General features: G+C 45.3%; 1 protein-coding gene across 1 annotated transcript; it reads right to left on the bottom strand.

The window, feature by feature from the left end:
* Positions 1-700: 700 nt before the first annotated feature.
* On the bottom strand, positions 701-19,813 carry LOC117312663 (BMP/retinoic acid-inducible neural-specific protein 2-like). Its single transcript, XM_033858506.1, has 6 exons — positions 19,800-19,813; positions 19,365-19,555; positions 18,079-18,287; positions 6,203-6,308; positions 3,424-3,660; positions 701-927 (listed from the first exon to the last, which is right to left on the bottom strand). Exons 1-6 carry the CDS (start codon positions 19,811-19,813, stop codon positions 701-703), a joined length of 984 nt encoding a protein of 327 aa, XP_033714397.1.
* Positions 19,814-23,861: the final 4,048 nt, after the last annotated feature.

Genomic DNA, 23,861 nt, shown 5'->3' with positions numbered 1-23,861 from the left:
GTCCTTCTCCTGGGTGGCTTTTCTCTCTGACCTTTACTATTATTAGACCATGCCTTTGATTTACAGTCCACGAACATGCTTTTAAGCGGCTGCCACATAATAATTTTATAATTTTGATGTTCCTGTATATTTATTACATCTTCTCAATTAACAAATATCCCTCACTGCTTAATATTAGGACATGCGAGGTGGACTTAATAAAGGCTTGTTGGATGCACGTGTGAAGGAGCGGATGGATGCATGAGGGCCTGTGACAATCCAGCCCCACTCTGTTCCTGAGGGCACAGGCCTCCGCTCGCTTCCCTCCTATGACTCAGAGCAGAGTCACTTGTTGGAAACAATCTATTGTGTGTGTTTCTCATCATACGCAATTGGTCTGAAAGCTTTAACTCCACCCTTTTCTTTCCTAAAAGACTTACTAAAATAGAAATGAGTAAGTGAGAATTAGAGTATTATTAGAATAACATTCGAATCGACTATAATTTATATAAAAGTAAAATTAGCCTCTCTGTTTTTTTCTCTCTCTCACTTCAGATGCAACTCATAACTGAGAATGACACGCAAGTATGTCAAGATAATAGGAGACTCTAACAGGCCGTGTGTGCGCCAGCATTCCCAGCTCTGCTGTGTTGGACAGGGGCCCTCCCCGGCCTCAGTGGCTGTCATGGGTGACGTGCTCTGGCTCGGGCATCTGGGGTGCTCACCTCTCCTTGGGCAGGCGGAAGCGGGGCTGCCGGTGACAGCGCTTGCAGAGGTTGAAGAGCCGGCGGACGATCCGATGGGTCTTCTTGAACAGCACTTTCAAGCTGACTCCCAGCTGCTGGTAGCGGTGCTGGAGGCTGGTGTCCATGGCCCAGAACTGGGAGATGGCTGTGGAGTTCAGGAACCTGTCGTCCGGCAGCCGCTTCAGCAGGGCCTGGAATTCCTCTGTGGGTAAGAACACGAGAGCTGAGCTGAGGGGCACCTGGATGGGTGCCCATCAGGAGGACCTCCCCCCTCCCCCCAGACCCAGCCCGCCCTTCAGTCACTGTATGAGGAAGGAGGCTTCACATTCACCCTCCCGGGCCCTTTTATTTCTTTCTTTTCAAACAGCCTTATTCAGAGATGATTGACATACCTTAAGATATGGATTCTTTCCCAACCTTCCTGTTTCTAATATGCTTCTGAATTTCAAAACACATCTCTGTCACCACCCACAGGGCCAATGACCTTGGGATGCATCTCTCTTGCCCTTTATACCACCTTATAATTCATGCACAATCTTCTTCAATCACACCACCACACCCTTAGGGAAGGTGTGAGGCACTCATGAAGGTGAGGGCGGACAAGACTGGCAAATGCAGACACAGAAGAGGGAGCACCCAGCTCAGAAGTCTTCTTAGAAGCCTTTCAGTCCCTGAGACCAGCCTCTTCCCTCCATGTCCTTCTCTCTGACTCTAGAAACACCTTTCCTCTCTTTTGAGATTTACCTCTTGGCCAGACACCCATTCTTTCTTGAAACTAACCCGGAAGCAATGTGCTTTCTGGTTCTTAGCTCCTACTGCAAGTCTGAGTCCTCCTCAGAGCTTCCTGGGCACAGTGTGTTTTCTGAATTCACGCTCAGATCTCTGTCTATGCACCTGCTTTTACTTGGAACCTGCAGCCATCACGTCTCCTGATGGGGGTCTGGACAGTCCTCCTTCACTCACTGGCAGTAATCCCTAGTGCTGAAAGCCCAAAGTCCTTCCCACACACTCTAGCATTACCTAACGCATCCCACCACCATTGGTCCAATGCAGCTGGGGGCCGGAATATGATACTCTCCTTAGCAACTGAATGCCTTGTTTAAGACCTGAGATGGCAATGCCTGGGGCCTCAGTTCATTCTGATTTCTCAAGTCCCTGTTCTTCAGCCCCCACCCAGATGACTGGAAAATCACACCTAGTAATGACATTAACAACTAGTAGTGTGTGCACAGTTCTTTTTATGAAACACTTAGGTATACAAAACAGCACAGAGAATAACAAGATAAACTCCCATGTGCCCACCACCTAGAGTTGCCATTTTGCCATACTGAATTCAGATTTTTTTTTAAAAGAAATATGGCAAAGCAAATATACTTGAAGGCCCTAAACTTCCCCCTCCATCTTTATCTAGATGTAACTACTCTCTTGAATGTTTTCTTTATTACTATATTTTTTAACGTTTTCTAAAAATATATTTATCCATAAAAATATTAAGTATTGGCTAGTATGTTTTAAACATCAAATAGTACTAAATATGTATTATATTTAATATGTTATTACAGTATTACATATAAATGTTATTTAAATACAATTATGTATATATAATACATAACCTTTTTCATTTGCTTTGTTTTATCCAGTATTGTTTTTTTGAGATACATCCATATAACTATTATTCATTTAATACTGAAATGTATTAAATTCATTTAATACTGAAAAGTATAAAGAACTCTGTATCACGCAGAGTTCTTTATACTTTATCTACATTGCTCCATATGGGCCATCCATCCACCTATTATTATCATTTTCCCTCATTTACAGATGAAGAAATGGAGGCACTGAGGAGCTTCAGGGCTAAAGCAAAGTTAGGACAAAGGGTCAGTAATGAGGTGTGTTGAGGTCTGTCCAAGCTGTTATAACAAAATACCACAGACTGGGTGGCGTAAACAACAGAAATGTATTTTCAGAGGCCAGAAGTCCAGGATCAGGAGGCTGCTGGCAGGTTCTGGTGAAGGCCCTCTTCTGGGTTGCAGATGGCAAAATTCTTGTTGGGTCCTCACATGTTGGAAGAGGTAAGGGATCTCTCTGGGGCCTCCTTTATATGAGCACTGATCCCGTTCATGAGGGCTCGGCCCTTAGGACCTAATCAAATCCCAAAGTCCCCACCTCCTAATACCATCACCTTGGGCATCAGATTTTCCACATATGAATTTGAGGGGATACAAACATTCAAGCCATAACACGGAATAAGAACTCAAAACCAAGCCCTCTGAATCTTAGTCTCAAGGTGACATTGATATCAGTTATACCTGCAATAAGCAATCACCAGCATGTACTCGGTGCCTCCTAGAAACATGCCGTGTGCCTCATTCATTCAACAAATATTCACTGTGCACCTTGTGTGCAGGCACTGTGGAATCTGTGGCAAACAAGACAGACAAGGCCTATGGCCTCAATTATATTTACCTTAGCTTATTAAGTCCTTGAAACGCATCACTTTGGTAGGTATTAGGTCTGTTTGCATATACAAAAAAAGAAAATGAGTTCAGACTTGGGGTGGTCATATAACCTGCTGGAGGTCACCCAGCCAGTTAAGCGGCTGAGCCAGGAGCCAAGCTGAGCGCCCCGGGTTCTTACCCCGTACCTCTCAGCCACCTCCCATTGACAGGGAGGAAATCTGGGCTGACTGACTGCTCACCTGACTCCTCAAACTGCTGGTTGTGAGTCACCCAGGAGTCCTGGATCTGCAGCAGGCTGTCCTCCATGGCCTGGATGTCAGCGTCAGGACAATTGCATTCTGGGAAGGTGGGGCTGCACTTGCACCAACAGTCATTCTCCTTGCAGATGAGCTCGCCCTCAGAGCTGCATGTGATGTAGCTGAGCGCAGCGGTCACGAAGCGCTCCCGCAGGTACTCGGGCAGCAGCACCTGCAGGCCTAAGGAAAGGACGAGTCAGGGAACTGCCGGGCAGGGCCAGGGAGTACTCGGTTTCCCACACCCAAGGCTGCAGGATCCCCAGCTGGGGTTCTGCTGACTTGTGCATGCTGGGCCCAAGAACGGCCACCCCAGGCCCTGATCCTGCTGAGCTGGTTGGGACACAGGGTTATTGCTGTCCCGGTGACAGATGGGGCACGTCAAAGCTCAAGGCTTAGTCAAACCCCTCACATCAGCCAAATTGAGAGCGTGCATATCATATGAACGGGCTTATTGGCTACGTGTCAGCATTTCTAGGATGGAAATGGGAAGATGTTTCAGATAAAGGAAGAGCTTATAGCCCTCGTGGGGGAAGAATCAAGGCTTGATGGGCTTTTTTGCTCTGCCTCCAATTGCCATCCTGTTTCTAGCTTCTCTGAGGTGAGAGGCAGGCCTCCTAGGATACTTCTGAATGCTGACCCTCCTGGGCCTCCCACCTTAGCCCCGATGACCAAGGAGGCTGTCCTGCTTAGGAGGTAGGGACAAGGTGGTGTGGGTACACAGTGGCCAGGCACTACAGCAAGCACTTTCCATATACAACTACAAGCAACACTGTGGTCATACTGAGGCTCTTATAATGAGGAAATCCCAGTCCAGTGACCACGGTGACCTGCCCAAGTCACAGTGCTGGGAAAGTCAGCTTGGTGTCAGACCCTGTCCTTGTCCCATTGGGTCATACTGCATAACTGGGACTGGCTGCCTATCTCAGGGTTTAACCCTTAACGCGATGTGAAAGCAAGATGGCGATGGATGCCCCAAGTTCAGTTGAGCCTGGATAGATATGAATGTCTCTCAGCTCTCTTTTCTAATTAGCTGCCTCTGGTCTTGAATATAACCCACTAAATTGCTCCGAGCTTCAGTTTTCCTACCCATCTGTGGTGGATATTGGTTCACCAGCAGCAGAACAGATTCCTAGTTGGCTTCAAGCCACACAGGGCGGCTGTTGGAAGCATATCCAGAGGTGAATGAAGGACGGGCATGCCTTTGGTTGCAGCCCAGCCCGGTTCGAGGTCAGACCTGCAGGAGGCTCTCCCAGCAGGGACACTGGGAGAAACTGTGCCAGGAGAGGGAGGGACGCGAGGACTTCTGGACGGGATGAGCTCCCCTTTCATCAGATATCTGCCAGCTCTTTATTGTCACACCCTTGACCTTGTCCTTGGCAGGAAATCAGAGAGCCCAAAGTATGTAACCCAGTCTCGGCAGACCTCAAAATATAACTTAGAATTGCAGCCGTGGTAGATGTTTGTTGTTCTTGTTTGTGATCTACCTCCTGTTCTGAACGGCTGCTAAACCTTCCTTTCTTGACGTGCCCACAGTGGCACTTGAGCAGCCCTCCCCATGCACGCTGTCCACACACGCTTGCTTTCAACACTCAGCCCTCTCCAAGTCCTTTCCTTTCACCTCCCGCATTAGCTCCCTCCTCCTCCTAACATTTCCTATTGCTACAAAATAAGTGCCCCGAGCAATGTCTGCATGAGTGATGGGCTATAAAATTAAATAGCATAAACTATTCCAAATGAACCACCAGACACTCTGAACTTCAGCCCATCCAGGGACCTAAGAGAAGAGGGATGCTAATTGCATTGGGCGGCTTTAAATACAGGAGTCTTTTCCTCCTTTTTGTATGCTTCTTGATGCCTAAAGCATTGAGGGGTTACGTCTGGCTCAGGTTGCCTGGAATTTGTAATCACAGATCCTGGGTGACGGCTATCGATTTTATAATACCAAGACAATAATATCCTAAACAGAGTCCAACTCAGGCCTTAAGAAGAATGAACTTTTCCCATTGCCAAACAGCTCTGTCTGAATCAGTTTGCATGGCTCTGCCCCCAGGATGCTTGGGGGACAGACAGCAGGAGCTGAGTGCCTCCCCTTATCTCCCAGCTCCAGACCTAGGGTCGTTCCCCTTCCTTTCGCTTTTCTGTTTCTGCCTGTTTTGTCCCCAGTTAAGGCTCCTATTCTTCTCAAACTCTTCTCCTGGCTTTGATCTCCCATTGAAGACTGCAGACTAGTAACAGAAAGCAGGGAACACTCTCAGGGTAACCAATGGTCCCACAGTTGTGTAGCTCTTAGTCAAGCTAGAGACGGTACCCCATAACCACTCTGCAAAGGCCAGCTACTCCCCAATGTGTACTTAGGATAAAGCAGAGGGTTCTTTGGACATCAAAGGAGATCGCCAACGAGATCAAGGTATATGATGATGGATGTGCTGTTGCTGTAGGATAGTGACAGAGGTCCTGGAAAGGATGGGAGGTGGGAGGATTTGGGTGTCCAGTGGTTTGAGCAATGGTCGAGGTGTAAAGTGAACCATGTCAGAAGTTTTCTCAAAAGAATGATGGAAAGTTGTTAAATACAAGTTCCAGAACCAGTGGTAGTTCTTGTCTTCAGAAGGGTTTAGCCACATGGGGCAGGCAGGACTTTTTCCTTTTGGTGATCTAAGTTGTTGTTGTTGTTGTTGTTTTTTACCGTGTATGGAAAGTGTAAAAACGTCACAGGGCTCCTTACCGAGTAACTGCACTTTGTTCTCCGGACTCTGTACCAGGACAGAGCTGACCGAGTCCAGGTTGTCGTAGTTGCTGCAGCCCAGGGGACCAGTCCTGGTCTCTGTGACCTAGAGAAGGAAGGGCAGGGGGTGGGTTTATATAACAAGCTGAGACCTTCCCTTTGCACTTCCCTTTTCCGGTCAGCCAATCTCAGGCTCTATGTCCTGTCCTGGACCAGCCCAAGGAAAGGCATGTATCTCCCTACCCCAGGAGCATAAAGCCACTTTTTCCCTTGTTCTAAGACAGGGAGTATCAGTGGTATAGGGCTGGTGGCAGGAGTTGTACATAATTGGAACCCTTTCAGAGGGAGCCAGAGGGAATCTGAGTCTGGGAAGAGGAAACTCAATGTAGGCAGTGGAAGCTGGAACCTTTGTGTTGGAGTTCCCCCTTCTCCTCCCCCAGAGGAAGAAAGGAGGGCAGATGAGGATGCTGTCAGCCCGCTGGCAAGCCCAGCTGCATCCACTTGATGTGATGCTCACAGGCTTTAGGGATCCCGAAGATGAAAAGCACTAGAGAAATATGAGTATTATTATTAATATTAAACATTTAAATCCCACCTCGGCACTGAGACGTCCTTAGAGAAAATCAGCCATGGGCTTACTGCATATTTTAATAAGCGTATTAAATATACATAAACTCTTATAGCTATGTAATATTCCAAAACACCGCAGTCATTTTAACATATTATAAAGTTGGCCTATCGGTTTTTCCCTGATGTTTAAAGTATAAGATGAAAAATGGGGAGCTTTAAATGCACTGAAATAATTATGTAATAAGAATGATGGGGACCCGAGGCCCTTTCTTCTCAGGATCTCCAGAGGCTTTGCCAAAAATCAATCAACCAATCAACGAGTATTTATTGGGCAGCCACTGTTCAATTCCCTACCATTTAGCAAACATTCATAGAGTGCCTTTCTCGGAGTTCTTCAAGGAAACTGGCCCTGAGACCTCTGACCTTCTCTCCTAGCTCCGGGCACCTCGGCTCCGCAACAAGCATACAACTTGCAGTTTTCCATCCTTTCCTGCGAGTATTTAGTTAAAGCCTGGGTCCTCCACACACTAAAGGCTCTACAGAGGTAAGCTCATAGTTATTTTGCTCACGAGGTTGTCAACAGCACTCAACAGGGTGCCTGGCACATAGCAGGTACTCAATAAATTAGAGAATGTATGAGTAATCTGTTCCAGGCTTCGGGGGGTGGAGAGGTGTGCACAAAGGTGTACAAGTTATGTAGTGTGTCCTCCAGGAGGTTACACCCTGTGGGGGAGGCAGGTACATATCCAACTGACTGATACACATCCACATCGAGCAGGCGCAAAGCACCATGAGGAGCCCTGAGGAAACCACAGCTCTAAACAAGGGAAGGAGTTGCAGAGGGGACACCAACTGAATTGGTCTTTAAAGGTGAGTAGAAAGTGGACAAGAAGAGAAGGGAGGGAAAGCACTTTGAGAAAAAGAAGGGGCAGCATCCCTGGTGGTCCAGTGGTTAGGACTCTCGGTTTTCACTGCTGAGAGGCCGGGTTCAATCCCTGGTTGGGGAAAACTAAAACCAGGGATTGAACGGCACGGCCCAAAAAAAAAAAAAAGAAGGGGCAGCATGATCTACAACCCATGGGCTGGAAAGTGTGGAGTGTAACTGTCTGCCGTCCCACTAGTTACCGTGGTGAATATCAAAGTGTAAGTGACATGTTTAAAGAGAATTTAGTATACTTGGTCTTAAAAAATACACATGGAAGAGAGTAATTAAGTGAGAGATGGTATGACACAGACTAATACAGTAAAGAGAGAGACGGGAGAGAACCTTGTAGCTTAAAGCAGTCTGAGAAGGCTTCATGGAGAAGGTGATATATAAATTGGTCTTGAAGGATGAGGAGGGATGCGAGGGAAGGGGGGATTTGGGAGAAAAAGAGGTAACTGCAGACCAAGACCAAGGGGAAGCAATAGACACAGTGCATGAGAGGCAGCAAGACCCGGCATGGATCGGGGACGGGATCAAGGCCATGACAGAGGCAGGAAACCTCTGCACAGTTTCCAAGTTCATCCTCCAAGATCATGCCATTTAACCTTCCCACTAACTCGGAGACAAATCCCACTCCTATCACCCTTCAAAGAAGGAAACCAAGGTTCTGGGAGTTACAGTACCCGAGACCACAGAGCTGCTGAGTTAGCTGAAACAGGGCTTTGACTTTTTAGTCCTCAGACTCCAGTTCAAAGCCCCGGGCCTCCTGTGAGGGCACGTCAAAGGGCTGCAGAAAATTAAAATGAGGTAAACCCATTTAGATAGTATCACCCTAAAAAACAAGTGTAAACAGACCAGTTCATCCAAAGTATTTTAGTGATCTGCCCTCTCTTCAGAAGGTGAACATGGGCTAAGACAAATTGTATACACTTTAGATATTATTATCCCATATTACAGATAAGGAAACCAAGGCCAGATAGGTTAAATGATTTCTTCAAGGTCACACAGCTAGTCACCTGCAGGGCTACGATTCATTTGACTCATTCATTTATTCTTTCACTCATTTATTCATCTATTACATATTCAAAGAGAATCCAAAACTCACAGTAAGACAGCCACTACCATAAGGAGTTTACAGACAAGGAAACATGTTTCTATAATCCTGGTGTTCCACGTGAGCCTACCTCCCTCCACAGGTGGGCACTTGGTGCTGAATAATGTCTCTGTATTGGGTGAGTTGGTGAGTGGCTAGTTGTCAAACTGCAGTGGGAAGGCAGAGTCAGGCTTATGTCAAGGTAAAGTCTTCTTTATCCACACGGTGCAAAAATTCCTATAAGAAGAGCTATGGCCAAGGACTAGCCCAGCTACTCTGGGGAACCCTGCCTCTCTTGGAATGGGATGGGCTGAAGGGCAGAGTGGGATGCTGAGTGTGGTATTTGGGAGATTTGCCTGTCCCCACCTCCAGGTAAGCTGGCCACCATACTGTCCTGAGTTCTGCCCTGGCTTTTCTGTCCACCCACTCCTGAGTTGAACACTCACCAGCAACAGGTGAGAAAGCTACACACCTTACGCAGAAGTAGGACGACCCCCAAGGGGGCACATATAGCACAGCCACTTTCCTCCCCTTTATCCTACCACTATGCCTACCTATCTACCACCAACCCGTCTGCTTTCCAACCCCCGCCCCCGCCACCACAATCTTGTTCAATATTCTGGGGCCGGCTCTGATGCGATTTTCTGACCTTTACTTTGCTATTTCCAAAGGTCAGTTCTACAAGAGGATAATCAATTAGGTAAGTCATTGAAAGGGTGTGAGTAGCTCCACTGTGTTAATTGTGGCACAAGGACAGGAATGAAGAAGAGACAAAGACCATGATCCCCCTGATCATTTCCTGTTAGAGGAAATGACTCAAGCCAGATCTCCACGAGTGAGGAAGGCTCACGCAGGTTTTACTAGATCCCAAAGTCATTGCTCTTTCCCCTGCTACTCTGCTCTGAGCCACCTCTGTCTTCCCTAGAGAAGCAAGGAGGTGGGAAGGAGAAGGGGAGCTGGAGAGGGTCCTCTTGCAGACATTGCCTGAGCACTGACTTGATAAGCAGGATGAGCTGAGGACCCCTCCCCCCGAGTGATGAAAGCCCCAGAGTCCCTGGCAGGTTGGAGCGGAGAACCCCGTGCCTCTCCCTGTAGAAGAGGCAGACAGCTTTGGCGGATTCTAAAGAGGGCCCCCGGAGGTAATGGAAAGTGCAGCTCACTCAGGCGCAAGCATTCAAAGAGCGCCTCAGATAAGCTTTCGGGAGAAAATAATTGTGTGCTAATTGGCCTGTTGATAGAGACAGTCCTGCCTTCAGAAAGCCCTGATGGATCTCAGGTTCATTAGCGCATCCAATTTTCCATAAATGCCAGATTGTGCAAACCCTCGTTCCAGTGAGCCTGTTCTCCTCCCCCTGCCCTTAACTCCCTGGCTGCTCTTGTCCTACCTAGGGGGGCACCTGCGAAGCTAAGCTCGAGTGAAATGGGCTTCTAATTGTGAGCGATAGGGCCGGCCAGGAGAGCACGGCTGACAGTGTGTGTGATTCAAAGAGCTGCAAATTGAATCCCAGGCTGCTACAGGGAGAAATTTGGACAAGTCACTTTAAGAATGCTTGTGAGAACCACTCCCTCTTGCCATCCTGCAATCCACGTGAACTTTTATGTGGGCTCTTTTCGGGCAGCTCATGAGCATCTCAAACCCTCCTCACTAAGTCCCTCCTCAGCCTTCAATGAATCAGAGGGTGAGCTACAACTAGGAAATAGGCCCCTCCCTTCCTTCAGGGCTCCGATCCCTTCCTGGGAATTATGGACAGGATGAATATGTATTCAGCCCTTTACAGTTTTCAAAGTGTTTTCATGTGAACTATATCATTTGGTGTCACCCCCCATCCTACGGTAGAGTGAGGGGTGATATTTACAATATGTTATTCACAGTATGTATCAGCAGGTAGGACGTCACTCATGAGGAGAGGTGCCAGCCGTAGTGCCAAAGCAGGGCTCTGAGGGTCTCCAGAGTTACATTAGTCCTTTGGTTACTATTAGGGGAGATCCCGGGGTTCCAGGGGAGAGATAAAGGTGGTTAGGGTGGCACACAGCAGATTGGGTGAAGATGATTTACCAGCCTGTATGGAAGTGTTTTAATATTTTAATCACTGATGTGGTCATATCAGCTGAATATAAGCCCTGGGTACAGGTGAGTAAAACAGTTGGTAAGTCCATGTCATGGAGTTCAATAACTAACTTCCCAAGACCATAGGAATAGTAAGTATCAAGGTTGAAACCCAATCCCCGGTCTTCTCACTTGAGTAAGTTCGTCTCCCACTAAACCAGGTAACCTGCCTTCCGCTATCAGTCAGGCATTTTATTGAGTGTCTCACCACACACCCGACACTGTGAAGGGACCTGGAACTGTATGCATGTGAAAAGAGTCCCCACTGATCTAAGCCCTGCTGTTGTGTGTGGGCAGGTGGAGATGGGCACGTAAACAGCTGCAGTCTAATGTGACAAATCCTGCAACAGAGGTATGTACTGACCAGGGTAAACCTTGCAACAGAGGGGGATGTTCAGTGGGGTCTCGGGCGTGTGTTGGATAAACAAAAGGGGGCAGGGTGCTCTTTCTCCACATTAGTGCAAAGAAGTTGCTAACAAAGGGTAGAAAGTAAGAGCACCTTTGCTTAGAGAAACAAGCAACAGGAAGATATGCTCGAGGGTCTTTCCTTCACCAAGGCTGAGTAAATGGGCAGAGCCCCTCACCTCCACCTCACCTCCATCCAGAGCAATGACCACACTGGAAACCAGCTCAAGCCCTGAGAAGGCATGTTCAGGAGAGGGAAGTAGGTGGCAGGGGCTGCAGTACCAGCAGAGGAGTGTGAGTTCACAGGGGTGTGCTGCAGGGGGACCCTGCTGTCTGGATCTGCAAACGCTGTGTGTTAAGGCAAAGAGATGGCCTCCTGTGGAACACCATTACTATCAGGACAAAATGGTCAGGTCAACCCTAGCAAGGGAGCAGCACTGTGGCACAGGATGCCAACACCTCCCTTTGCTCCTTAGTCTAGGGGTGCGTCCTTGGACAGGTCACTAAACTATGTGGAGATGAGCAGAGGGGGGGAGAAGACACTAAATGCCTTGTTTTTTTTCATGGTTCTCTGAATTGCAACCCATGGGGAGAACCCACGGTGTTCCCAAACAGAAACAGCTACAGGTCAAGCAGCTCAGCGGAAGCTGAATAATCCTCTCTCATGCCACGTGGGACCGAGGAGTTCCAAGAAGAGGCTTCCGAGGATGGTGGCCCTTCTCTGGAGGAGACGGGCAGTGGCTCTAGTTCGAGAACGTGCATCTACAGGCACTATAACAGACGTGGATTCGAGTGCCTGCCCACCTCTCACGCTATCACCCACAGTCCTTGCTAAAGAAGTGAATCAGTGAGCCATGGTTGAGATTACGTAACCCCCGCTCTTTGTGTTGGCCTGAGATGAATCCTGAACCAGACTCTTTCTCCGGGGAATTTAGAACTGTGATACTGAGAGAAAAAAGAAATTTAAGAGTTGATCATGGACGCTTACAAAATTCGGAATAAATAATTATCAAGCACCTACTATGTACCAGGAACTGAGGATACTACAATGAGCAAGAGAAGAGTCCCCGTCCTGAGTGCACTGGCTGAGAGACGAAACAGATTACGTCCAGCCAGGGCCAGAGTCAGCTTCAGAGCAAGACAAAGCTAAAGGTGGGCTGAAGCCACCGGTGTACAGAAAGTCTAGAATAAACAGAGGAAAGAACAGGAGATGCAGGAAAATGAAGCAGGCAGAGATGAAAAAGTAGAGGCGTGTTCCAACAAGAAACAGAGTAACCTGGGAGCGTTACTGTTCTTTTACCACACCTATGTGTCTGGATTGGATCTAGTGTCTTGTTCTTAGAGACCTATGGTATCCTTCACCAGAGTTCTCTTAACAAATCATCTTGATACTGCATCCACCTTGTTTCTTTCAACTTAACACGCTTACAGGCACTTGCACACACACTGAGAAGAGCCCAACCCATGTGAAAAGTGGGGTCAGTGACTCATTCATTCACTCAGCAAACCTTTACTCATTATCCATAATGTGGCAGGCTCTGTACTCTCACCGGGAACCAAAGATGCCTGAGACCCAGTCCCTCCCATAAGAATCGCATAGTTTCAGAGGCTCTCACGTTAGGTAGCAATCAGTTCAAATGATAATCCGTATAAGGGAGGCATGTGTTTGAAACACTGAAGAGGAACATTTAACTACCTTGGGAGTCAGGAAAGGCTTCACGAAAGAGTTACCTTTTTGAGCCAAGCGAAGAAGGGTTAGGAAAAGCCACTCAGGTGAACAGATGAGGATTGTAAGCAAAAAAGACAGCAGGTACCAGGAAGGGAGACTCAAGAGCATGGCATATCTGAACAAAGACTAGGAGGTAGACAGGACTGGCTTACATGGAATAAATGGTAAGTGAAGGGTTGAGGGGGGAAACAAGGGTTGAGAAGAGTGTAAAAGGAGCATTTGGAGCTGAAACTAAAAAGACAACAGGGACAGCAGGTCTTCAACTGCCTTCCCATTTTGTTGAGAAGAGGAATTATCCCTTTTCAAGGTCCACTTGTGCTGTGGCTCATGTCCTCTCTACATTTTCTAATTTGAACTTCCAGAAATCCTTCACGTTAGAAATTATTCTGATTGTTCAACAATTTGAGAAGGATCAAATGGGGGCTCAGAGAAGTTTGGTAACTTGATCAAAGCCTTGCCATGAGCAGTGGTAGAGCTCAGACTCGTGGGTTCTTTCCAATGCCTCACACTGCCGCCCTGGATGGAAGGCGGTGGTGTGGGCTCTGTCCCATGTAGTCAAAAACCACTGAAGGATTTTAAGCAGGGGAATGATACGATATGACGATGTGCGCTCGTGCGAGCAGCATAGATCGTGAATCAGGGAGCAGAGCTGAGAATGCAGATGGGAAGACTAGTTATGTGAGAAAATCAGGTAAGCGTGATGAGGTTCTGAATTATAGGAATGGCCGTGGGCATGACGAGGAGGCAAAGGGTAAGCTGAAGAGAATATGCAAGGGAGTGATTATAGTGATGGACCAAGAGATCTAAGTTGGGCAAAAAGACAATGAGGCCATGGAGGGATGAGAGAAAGTGAGAAGTTGGTCAGGTCAAAGGACAGGAAGGGACATTAATGGGACCACAGAGTTACTGATCCAGGCCTACCTTTCACGAATGGATAAGACCAATTCTTCTCCAACTTTGACACAGTCCACTAGAGGACTGAAGGGTGAGAGGGCTTCCACAGAGTTCTGTCTTCTTGGTAAAACCCACTCTGTGCTACTGCAGTTCTTTTTACATCATTTTAAGCTGCCTAAGATACCAGCCTCCCAAACGTACCCTAGCCTGTCTGAACTTCCGTCTTCCTCCTCTCTCAGACTCTCACTCCAGACACTGGCCATCCCCCAATCTGACCCCTTTTCTTCACTTAACCTCCATCATGCTCTCTGGATCTCATGATCACTCCTCAGCAAGAACATCTATAACCTCAATCTCTTCTCAAGAGTCCGCTTCACCTTTTCATTCTAAGCACAACCTAGCAGCTCTGGAGGATGTGGTTTCCCCTGCCGTCCTCTCTAGCAGTGGCTGTCTGCCTTCCCACACCTCACACTGGCATGAAGTGAGGTGGGTCTTCCGCTGTGATATCCTGAACACCGGTCCTCCTTCCTCTCTAAACGTGAAGACAATCACCCACTACTCCTCCGTGTTGCCGTCTATTTTTCTTGTCACTCCCCCTCCCTCATTGAGGATTTTCAGTATTTAGCTTGCTCACCACCCTCTTTCTTACCACCACCCGGGTCTGTATCATTCCTGCTGACGTCAGCATCCATATAGGTGATCCCTTAATACCCAGCCTCCCAGTCCCCTGGCCTCCTCACCTCCTTATCTTGTCCTCTATCCAACCCCATCTTAGGCTCCCACGCCCATGGCCGTGCCCCAGAACCTGACCCTCTGTAATAGCAATATAAAGCATTACACACTTGTACCTACTCTAGTCTCTTCCCTATAACAAGTCATCAAATCTACTGAGACTCCCAATCTTTTGACCTGGCCAACTTTTCACTATCATCCTATAATGGTCTCAGACCCCTTGATCCACCACTGTAATCACTCCTTTCTATATACTCTCAACTCCCTTGCCTATTTTTTCTTTCATCTTGTACACACACACACACACACACACACCCCTTGGTTAAATCCAGCTGTCCATCTCTCCCATGCCTGTCTGAACAAGACGTGCTGAATGTAGCTGATAAAACTCACAACGCCGCTGACAGGCCTCATGTTGTAATTACGACCATGAGTCTCAAATGAGTCAGTCCTTGGTGACACCCAACAATCCGGTCCATTTATCTAGTCATCTCGTCAGTTGATGACCTTAACGCTCTGAATGACCATTTCGTACATTCTTTTCTCAACAATTCCTTCTTTCACTTAGCCATGGACTTTGCTTGTTTCATCAAGGAAACGGAATAAATCAGAAGAGAACATCCGCATCGTCCCATTGCCACATCTGCCATCCCACTGCACGTGTGAGCTGTGAGCTCTGTACAGCCTCCGCCTCCAAAGCATGAAGTGTTCATGGTCCTGTGTGAGACCTGCTGCTCCACTTGTGCCTGGAATAGCAACCTCTCACCACCTCGATTGCTTCTGCAATTATCTCCTGTCTCTCTGCACCATCACTTTCCCCCTCTCTACTGAGTCATTTTAATCAACATACCAATATTCTGGAATATCTCCCATTTTAAAAACAAAAACACAAGCTCCCTTGATCCCCCATCAGTCTCCAGCTATCACCTATTTTTTCTATGAGCCTTTACAGCAAGACCTTTAAAGAACTGTCTCTACTATTCTGATTCCTCACTTTGTTCTCTCTCTTGAACCTTCTCCACTCAGCCTTTTATACCCTTCATGCCACTGAAGCTACTCCTATCTAGGTTACCAGTTACCTCCATGATGCCAAGTTGAAGGTCAGTTCTCAATCTGACTGCTCAACAGTTGCCTGCTCCTTCTTTTGTGAATCACTTTCTTCACATGGCTTTGTGATCCAGCTTTGGTTCTCTTCATACCTTTATGCTCTGTCTCAGCCTCCTTTGTTGAATCCTCCTCGTTTGGCCCATTTCTGAAAATTGATGTGCTTCACAACTCAAAGCCCTGGGGCCACTTGATTAGCTGCATTCAGTCCTCGAGTGATCTCATCTCCTCCTTTCCCAAAGTTTTAAATACCAACTACATATGTGGATATATTTGTAAGCCAAACTTATATCTCCAATCATGACATTTCTCTTTAAATCCTGGTGTTGATAGCCAACTGCCTGTCAGATATCTTTAGTTAGACATCTAATAGGAATGTCAAATACGCTATGTCTAAAACTGAACTCTTGATTTATTTCTTTCAGATCTGCATCTCCCCCTAGTGTTATCCTCAGTTAATGAAATCACTGTTCATCAGGTTGCTCAGGCCAAAAAATCTCACGGTTAATCTTGACTCCTTTCTTCCAATTTCTTAGCTAACACTCAATAGGCTCTACCATCAAAACCTGGACCTGTGAATGTCTCACCACCTGTATAGCACCAGCTTTGTCCAAGCCACCACTGTTTCTCACCTTGACCAGTGCAGTAATGACTGCATTGGTCTCCAGGATCCCTCTTTCTCCTCTCTTCCCTGATCGGTAATACCCTCATGATCCAGGCCCTGCGACCACTGGAGCCTCATCTGCCACCTTACCTCCCTTTTGACTCCTTCCAGCTACACTACCGGTGCTCCTGGATCCTACCAAGCACACTCCCACTTCAGGGCAGTTGCCCTCACTCCCCGCTCTGTCTAGAATGCACTCACTCAAGATATACATGTGACTCACTCCCTTGCTTCATTCAGATCTCTGGTCTTCCCTAAAGTACCATGTCCCCATCACCCTCTATCTCCTTCCCTGACTTCATGTCTTTATACCATTAAGCCCACCTGACACTGTTCATGTATTTAATTATGTCTCCACCACTAGAATTTCAGCTTCGCGAGGGCAGGGACTTCATATGTTTTGTTCACTCTTGGATTCTCAGTATCCAGAACAGTCCCTGACACATACAGGTGTTCAATAAGGTTGGGATTGGCACACTACTATATGTAAAACAAATAATCAACAAGGACCTACTGTAGAGCACAGGGAACTATACCCAGTACTCTGTAATAAACTGTATGGGAAGAGAATCTGAAAAGGAATAGATATGTGAATATGTATAACTCTGCTGCACACCTGAAACTAACACAATGTTGTGAATCAACTATACTCCAATATAAAATAAAATAAAAAAATTTAAATACTTATTGAACAAATGAATGAAAGAATGATAAAACTTCCTTGTGAGTCTTGGATGGGATGAAGGCAGGATGTAAGACAAGACTGAACCCCCTCAGCATCCTAACTTTATATTTAGAAGTAGAATATCCAGTGTTCTCAAGTATCTTCACTAGTCTTCCCTCAAACAACATGAACTGTCCTAGAAATCGTCTAGATGTCAGTAGAGAACATGGGATGAAAGTTATAGTTATTAAAGTGACAGTAACTCTTGAGCTTTTTCAACCATACATGAAATCCTATCACCCCTCTGCTTGTTTTCTATTGCACTTTCTCACAGCCACGTGATCTGGCTCCAGCCTACCTCTGAATTCCATCTTGGACCAGCATCCTTCTTGTTCATCTCACTGCAGTCACAGCAGTCTTCTCTGTGTTTCACCAAGGCACCACGCTGGTTCCTGCCTCAGGGCCTTAGCACTTACTGTTCCCCCTGCCTGAACACCCTTCCCTCGGATCTACACACAGCTGACTTCTAAGGATTCAGATCTCAGCCTCGAAGTCTAAACCCAAAGTGCCCTCCCTCGACCAATCTGGCTAATACTCACTGTTCCCCTCTCTTACCTCAGGAAATCTGTACCTACGACTCGGTCTTTTCCTTATATCATTATCTGGAATTACTGGGCTGATTTTTTACTTGTGTATTATCTTCATCCCCCACCAGAATGTAACCTCTGGAGAGCAGGGCCCTTGTCTACCTTTCACCACAGTCCCTCGGCTGGAGCCTGCCTTAGGGTAGAAGCCACGTGACTATTTGCTGCAGAAGGAAGACGCAGACCATGTTTTAGGGCTGGTTTAGGGTTGTGCCCACATCAGAAAGCTGCTTTCCCACTTCCATCAGTCAGGCCTGGCTCACTTGGAGCCAGTTAACACCCAGGCCTCCCTCTGCTTTCTCTGCCTGTCTGCCCTCCCTCTCCCAGGACCTCTCAGGCCCTTACCTTGATGGCCCCTGTGGCTATCTGGATATGGTGCAGCCGTCGCAGGGTGCTCTCTCTGTCGATGAAGTAGGAGGCTGCCAGCTGGTGCAGGATCTCCAGGGACACAGCAGAGCTGTTCCCACCGCCCCCGACTATAGGGGCAATTCCTGCCACCTCTGACTTTCGGCTCAGTTTCCGCTTGTCCACAAAAATGGTCAGGGACTCTTCTCCTACAGCAAACAACATGGGTGCACTGGTGAGGCCTTCAGCTCCCTAATCCCCTACCAATAAGAATGTGAAACCCTTCGCCAGGGGAGACCGAGCTAAGAGGGAGCCCACGGCCCCTGCTGACGGACTCTTCTCATCCATGCCATGTTCAGAACAATGTCATCAGACTGCGCCACAGGATAAGGGCACCACTGCCTGGGAGGCCCTCCGCCTCCTCCCTGCTTCCGTAATCTCCCAAAGCTCATCCCCCGCCCCTCCAGCTTATCCAGTTAACATCCTCTATTGATCTCTATCTCAGGCAATCTACCTCCATGGGGAAGATAAAATTCTCCGTCTCAAGTTGTTTATAAGAAGTCACCGTGGCTATTTCTGCTCCCTAACAAAGGGCAAAAGCCTTGAAGCTCAACCTCCCTTTTCCCATCAAACACTCAGCGCCTACCACATGCCGGCAGCTGGCCTGAACCCTTGGAGAGTTCCTTTTGTCCATCAGACAGTGAGCTAAATGTTATAATAAATCCTGCTTTCTCCTTTCCAGGGCAGAGAGAATGCTGCCTATTCCCAGCTCTCAGTTCTGCGCTGGGTCCTAGACATAGGTCCCCTTCCACCTTTGCCTCCATCCAGCCCAGAGTCATTCTAATTGGTTTGGCTGGTTACCAATCTCTACAGAGTGGAAGCAGAGAGGTCAGGGACTCAGTGGACATTTACTTCTTTGCCTACGGGTCTCACTATTGTAGCCACAGCCAATATTAAGATATGGAGAAACCTCGGGGTTAGATGGCTCACTCAAAAGAAAAGTGGGAGCACTTCTGGCAAGTGCTTAGTAGGAGTCTGTCTGTCCCCCAACCTCCTTACCCCACATCCCCTCCCAGGAGGATGCTTATAAGCAATGTTCTGGGGTGAATTTGGATGTCAAGAGATTACACTGTTGACAAATGCACCAGAAAGAAAACGTTTCCCAGTCAATAATAGGCCAGGAAGAATAAAAGACCCAGGAAGAGTTTGAAGCTATAGTCAAGGGGTCTTAAAGCTATTTTCGATGAGCTGGCAACCAATGAGTGTAGGATCGTGGTATTGCTTACCTCCGAGGGTGGCAGAAAGTAAGAAGTGAGTGCCGTACTTTTTGATCAGGTTTTCGGTGACCTGTTGCAGGTTGGGTCTCCTTCCGAGGAGGCGGATGTTCCGGATAAACTCTGGGGCAAGAGGCAATGGCAAACTAAAGAAGTCCTTCCTTTCTAGAGCCAGGCTGTTCACTTTCCAACGTGCAAACTCCCTGGAGGAAAAGTCGAGGGACAAGGAAAAGCTCACTGTATTTTGGAACAAGAGGCATAAAATCGGAAGCAGGTAATGTTCTTCCTCACTTGCACCCCCTCATCTCCTGTCAGCATACATCTCTGCAGATGGAGGGACCACTGCCTGAAAGAGGCCCTCTGGTCTCTGATTCCCAGTCGGTAAGAAAGCCCTACCTCAGCTGACCTCCATTAGTACACGCTCCCATTGGAGAGTGGCTTATTCACCTGAAGGCAGTCATGGTAGTAGTGTAATGGGAAAAACAAACAACGAAAATATTGGAAGTGGTTTGCTGAAATAAGATCTAGTCACAACTGCAACTCAGTGGATGAGTCACCTCATGGCCTCTGTTACCCATTTTGAAAGTCAGGAGGTGGGTTTAGAACAACAGTTCTCAAACTTTTTAGTCTCAGGACCCGATCACACTCTTAAACATGATCAAGTCCCTGTATTTAGGTGGCTTCTGTCTAATGATAATTACCCCTTTAGAAATTAAAACTGAGAAAATTTAAGTTTAGTTATCTATTATTTCATTTAAAGATAATAGAAATAAATCCATCATATATAACATAAATAACATATTTGTGTGACAGTCACTGTATGTTCTGGAACAAAACAGATTTAGTAAGAAGAATGGCATTGCTTTGCCTTTTGGCAAATCTCTCGAGTTTCTGGCTTAGCAGGAGAGAGCTGCATTCTCATATTTTCTTCTAAGTTCAATCTGTTGTGATAATTGTGGATATTCTTCTTCGGTACCACACGAAACTCAACAAATGTACTTTCTTAAAGGTTAATTACAGTGTGGAATCTGAAACCGTTATCAATAAGCTTTTCATACTCAGTTACATTAAAATCCAGCATTCTATATTGTACTTTGAATGGATCTTTTTACTCTTTATGATTGTGTAACATCATGTATTGGTCATCCATCTGGAAAATATGGGACCACTGAGTTATTCAGATCTTCCACATTTTGACACTTTTTATTATATAATATCAAAACTTCATATTTGTTAATATCCCCACAAATCTCAAGAAAAAAGTCTTTAAATATTGGAAAGCTGTCAAGCTCATGATGACAAATACAAGTTTTCCAAAATTTCAATTTTCATTTGAAAGCTTAAATTTTATCATTGGTAACAAGTACTGTCAGTTACTTTCCTCGAAGAGGCAGGCTTGCTTCATTCTTTTTTTGTTTTTTGAGAAAATGTCTGCCAAACACTAAAATCTGAATAACCATAGATTGTTGGTTGTTCTTTCAAGAAAAATTCAGTCCCATGAAAAAAGTGGCTAGTTCAACTCACAACTCAATCACAAATGTATTTTTCTCTGAGATCATCATTCTTCAGTAACCTCAAACATGCTTTATATGTACTTTTCATCTCATCTTACAGAATATTAAAAAAGACATGTACTCATGGGTCAAGATCCAATAAAATTAATAAATTTTACTGCTTCAAGGACATTCATGAAGTTAAGCATACATGTATGTGTGTGTATGTTTAGGTACGTAATGATGAATACCTGACTACTAGTGTCATTTGGTGAGACTGCCTTTATTTAAGTTAAGATGCCAGCAGTTTCATTCACCATTGCTTTTGCACCTTTATTGCAAATGTCAGCATGGACATCCTGAAAGGAACTAAGAGGATGTACATTTTGAGAAGCTCTATTCTAGAAGATGGCAAAGTTCCCTTCTAGTTCCATCTGGAATTTTAATCTTCATGCTTTACTCCTCACTGAAATATTTGTATTTTAAAGGGTGAGATTTAAATGATCATATCCACTAGTAAAAAAGGGGTTTTCCATTGCCTCCCAAATTATACTAGTAAGGATCGGCTCCACTGCCTTAGAAAACCACAAAATGTAGTCTTCTCAACTTTCTCACCCATCCCAACTCTGCTCTTCATGACAGGGCTACACCTTGGTCTAAACTTCCCCCAAAATCCATGAAGTACAAATGACAAGTCCACAGAAAAAAATAAATAATTCAAAATAAATAAAAATCCATGGCCATTTGAGGCTACAGAACTCCCCTATCTAATTCTAGAAACTAAGACAGAGAGCGGGGGCATGTGCCAAACATTACCAGGGAAACAAAGGAAAAGGGATAACTAATAATTCAGGGTTCTGACAAATTAAAATTCCCACTGTGTGGCTTTATTTATCTAAGCAGGTAGCTCATAATAATGCATTATCTTTTATTTCCTTTGTGGAGGAAATGCTAAACTTTAAAGTACAGGGTATTTGTCAAAATATTTTCTATCCCATATCCCACTGCAGCATAAAGAACAGTTGCTTGAACTCACTTCTTATTGGCTGGATGGCCAATCAAAGACATAGAGCAGCTTATTAAACAAACAAAAAAACAAACAAACAAAAACCCACAAGATCCAACCATGTTCTGCATACAAGACTCACTTCAGCTTTAGGAACACATACACTGAAAGTGAAGGGATGGAAAAAGATATCCCATGCAAATGGAAACCAAAAGAAAGCTGGGGTAGCTTACTTCAGACAAAATAGATGTAAAGCCAAAGGTCATTATATAATGATAAAGGGATCAATTCATCAAGAAAATATAACATTTATAAATATTTATGCACCCAACATAGGAGCACTGAAATATGTAAAGCAAATATTAACAGATCTGAAGGGGGAAATAGACAGTGATACAATAACAGAAGGCAGGGCTTCCCTGGTGGCGCAGTGGTTGGGAGTCCGCCTGCCGATGCAGGGGACACGGGTTTGTGCCCCGGTCCGGGAGGATCCCGCATGCCGTGGAGCGGCTGGGGCCCGTGGGCCATGGCCGCTGAGCCTGTGCGTCCAGAGCCTGTGCCTCCGCAACAGGAGAGGCCGCAGCGGTGAGAGGCCCGCGTACCGCAAAAAAAAAAATAAAATAAAATAACAGAAGGCAACTTCAATACCCCACTTTCAACAATGGATAGATCATCCAGACAGAAATCAGCAAAGAAACATTAGACTTAAACTATATGTTAGACCAGATGGACTATATGTTAGACCAGATGGACATGACAGATATTTATAGAACATCCCATCCAGCAGCAGAATACACTTCTCAAAGGCACATGGAACATTCTCCAGGATAGAGCATATGTTAGACCACAGAACAAATCTTAATAAATTTAAGACTAAAATCATATCACACATCTTTTCTGACCACAATGGTATGAAACTAGAAATCAATTACAAGAAGAAAATGGGAAAATTCACAAATACATGGAGATTAAACGACATGCTCCTGAACAACCAATGGGTCAAAGGAGATATCAAAAAAATATTTAGAGACAAATGAAAATGGAAACACAAATACAAAAACCTGTGGGGTGTAGTAAAAGCAGTTCTAAGAGGGAAGATTATAGCTATAAATGCCTACATTAAGAAAAAATAAAGATCTTAAATAAACACCTAACTTTACACCTCAAGGAACTAGAAAAGAAGAACAAACTAAGCCCAAAGTTAGTAGAAGGAAAAAAATAACAAAGATCAGAGTGAAAATAAATGACATAGACACTAAAAAGACAATAGAAAAGACCAATGGAACTAAAGGCTGTTTTTTGAAAGGTTTAAAAAAAAATAGGCAAATTGTTAGTTAGACTAAGCAAGAAAAAAAGGAAAAGAAGACTCAAATAAAATTAGAAATGAAAGAAGAGACATTACAACTGATATCACACAAAGGATCATAAGAGGCTACTATGAACAATTATACACAAAATTGGACAACCTAGAGAGAATGGATACATTTCTAGAAACATATATATATATAAATATATATAATATATATATATATATATATATATATATATATATATATATATATATATATATATAACCTACCAAGACTGAATCATGAAGAAATAGAAAATCTTAACAGTGTAATTACTAGTAAAGAGATTGAATTAATCACCAAAAACCTCCCAACAAACAAAAGTCCAGGATCAGATGGCTTCAATGGCAAATTCTACCAAACATTTAAAGAAGAATTAATACCAATCTTTCTCAAACTCTTCCAAAAAATAGAAGAGGAGGGAAACTTTCATACTCATTTTATGAAGCCACCCATACCCTTATACCAAAATCAGACAAGGACATTATAAGAAAATAAGATTACAGGCCAATATCCCTGATAAACATAGATGCAAAAATCCTCAACAAAATATTAGCAAACTGAATTCAACAGTACAATAAAAGGATATACACCTTGATCAAGTGGGATTTACTCCAGGGATGGAAGGATGGCTCGACATCAAATCAATCAATGTGATACA

The sequence above is a fragment of the Tursiops truncatus genome, chromosome 1 (assembly GCF_011762595.2).
Source record: "Tursiops truncatus isolate mTurTru1 chromosome 1, mTurTru1.mat.Y, whole genome shotgun sequence".
In the NCBI taxonomy this organism is placed as follows: Eukaryota; Metazoa; Chordata; class Mammalia; order Artiodactyla; family Delphinidae; genus Tursiops; species Tursiops truncatus.
The sequence above is the reverse complement of the archived record's forward strand: the minus strand, read 5'-3'. Positions and strand labels throughout refer to the sequence as shown.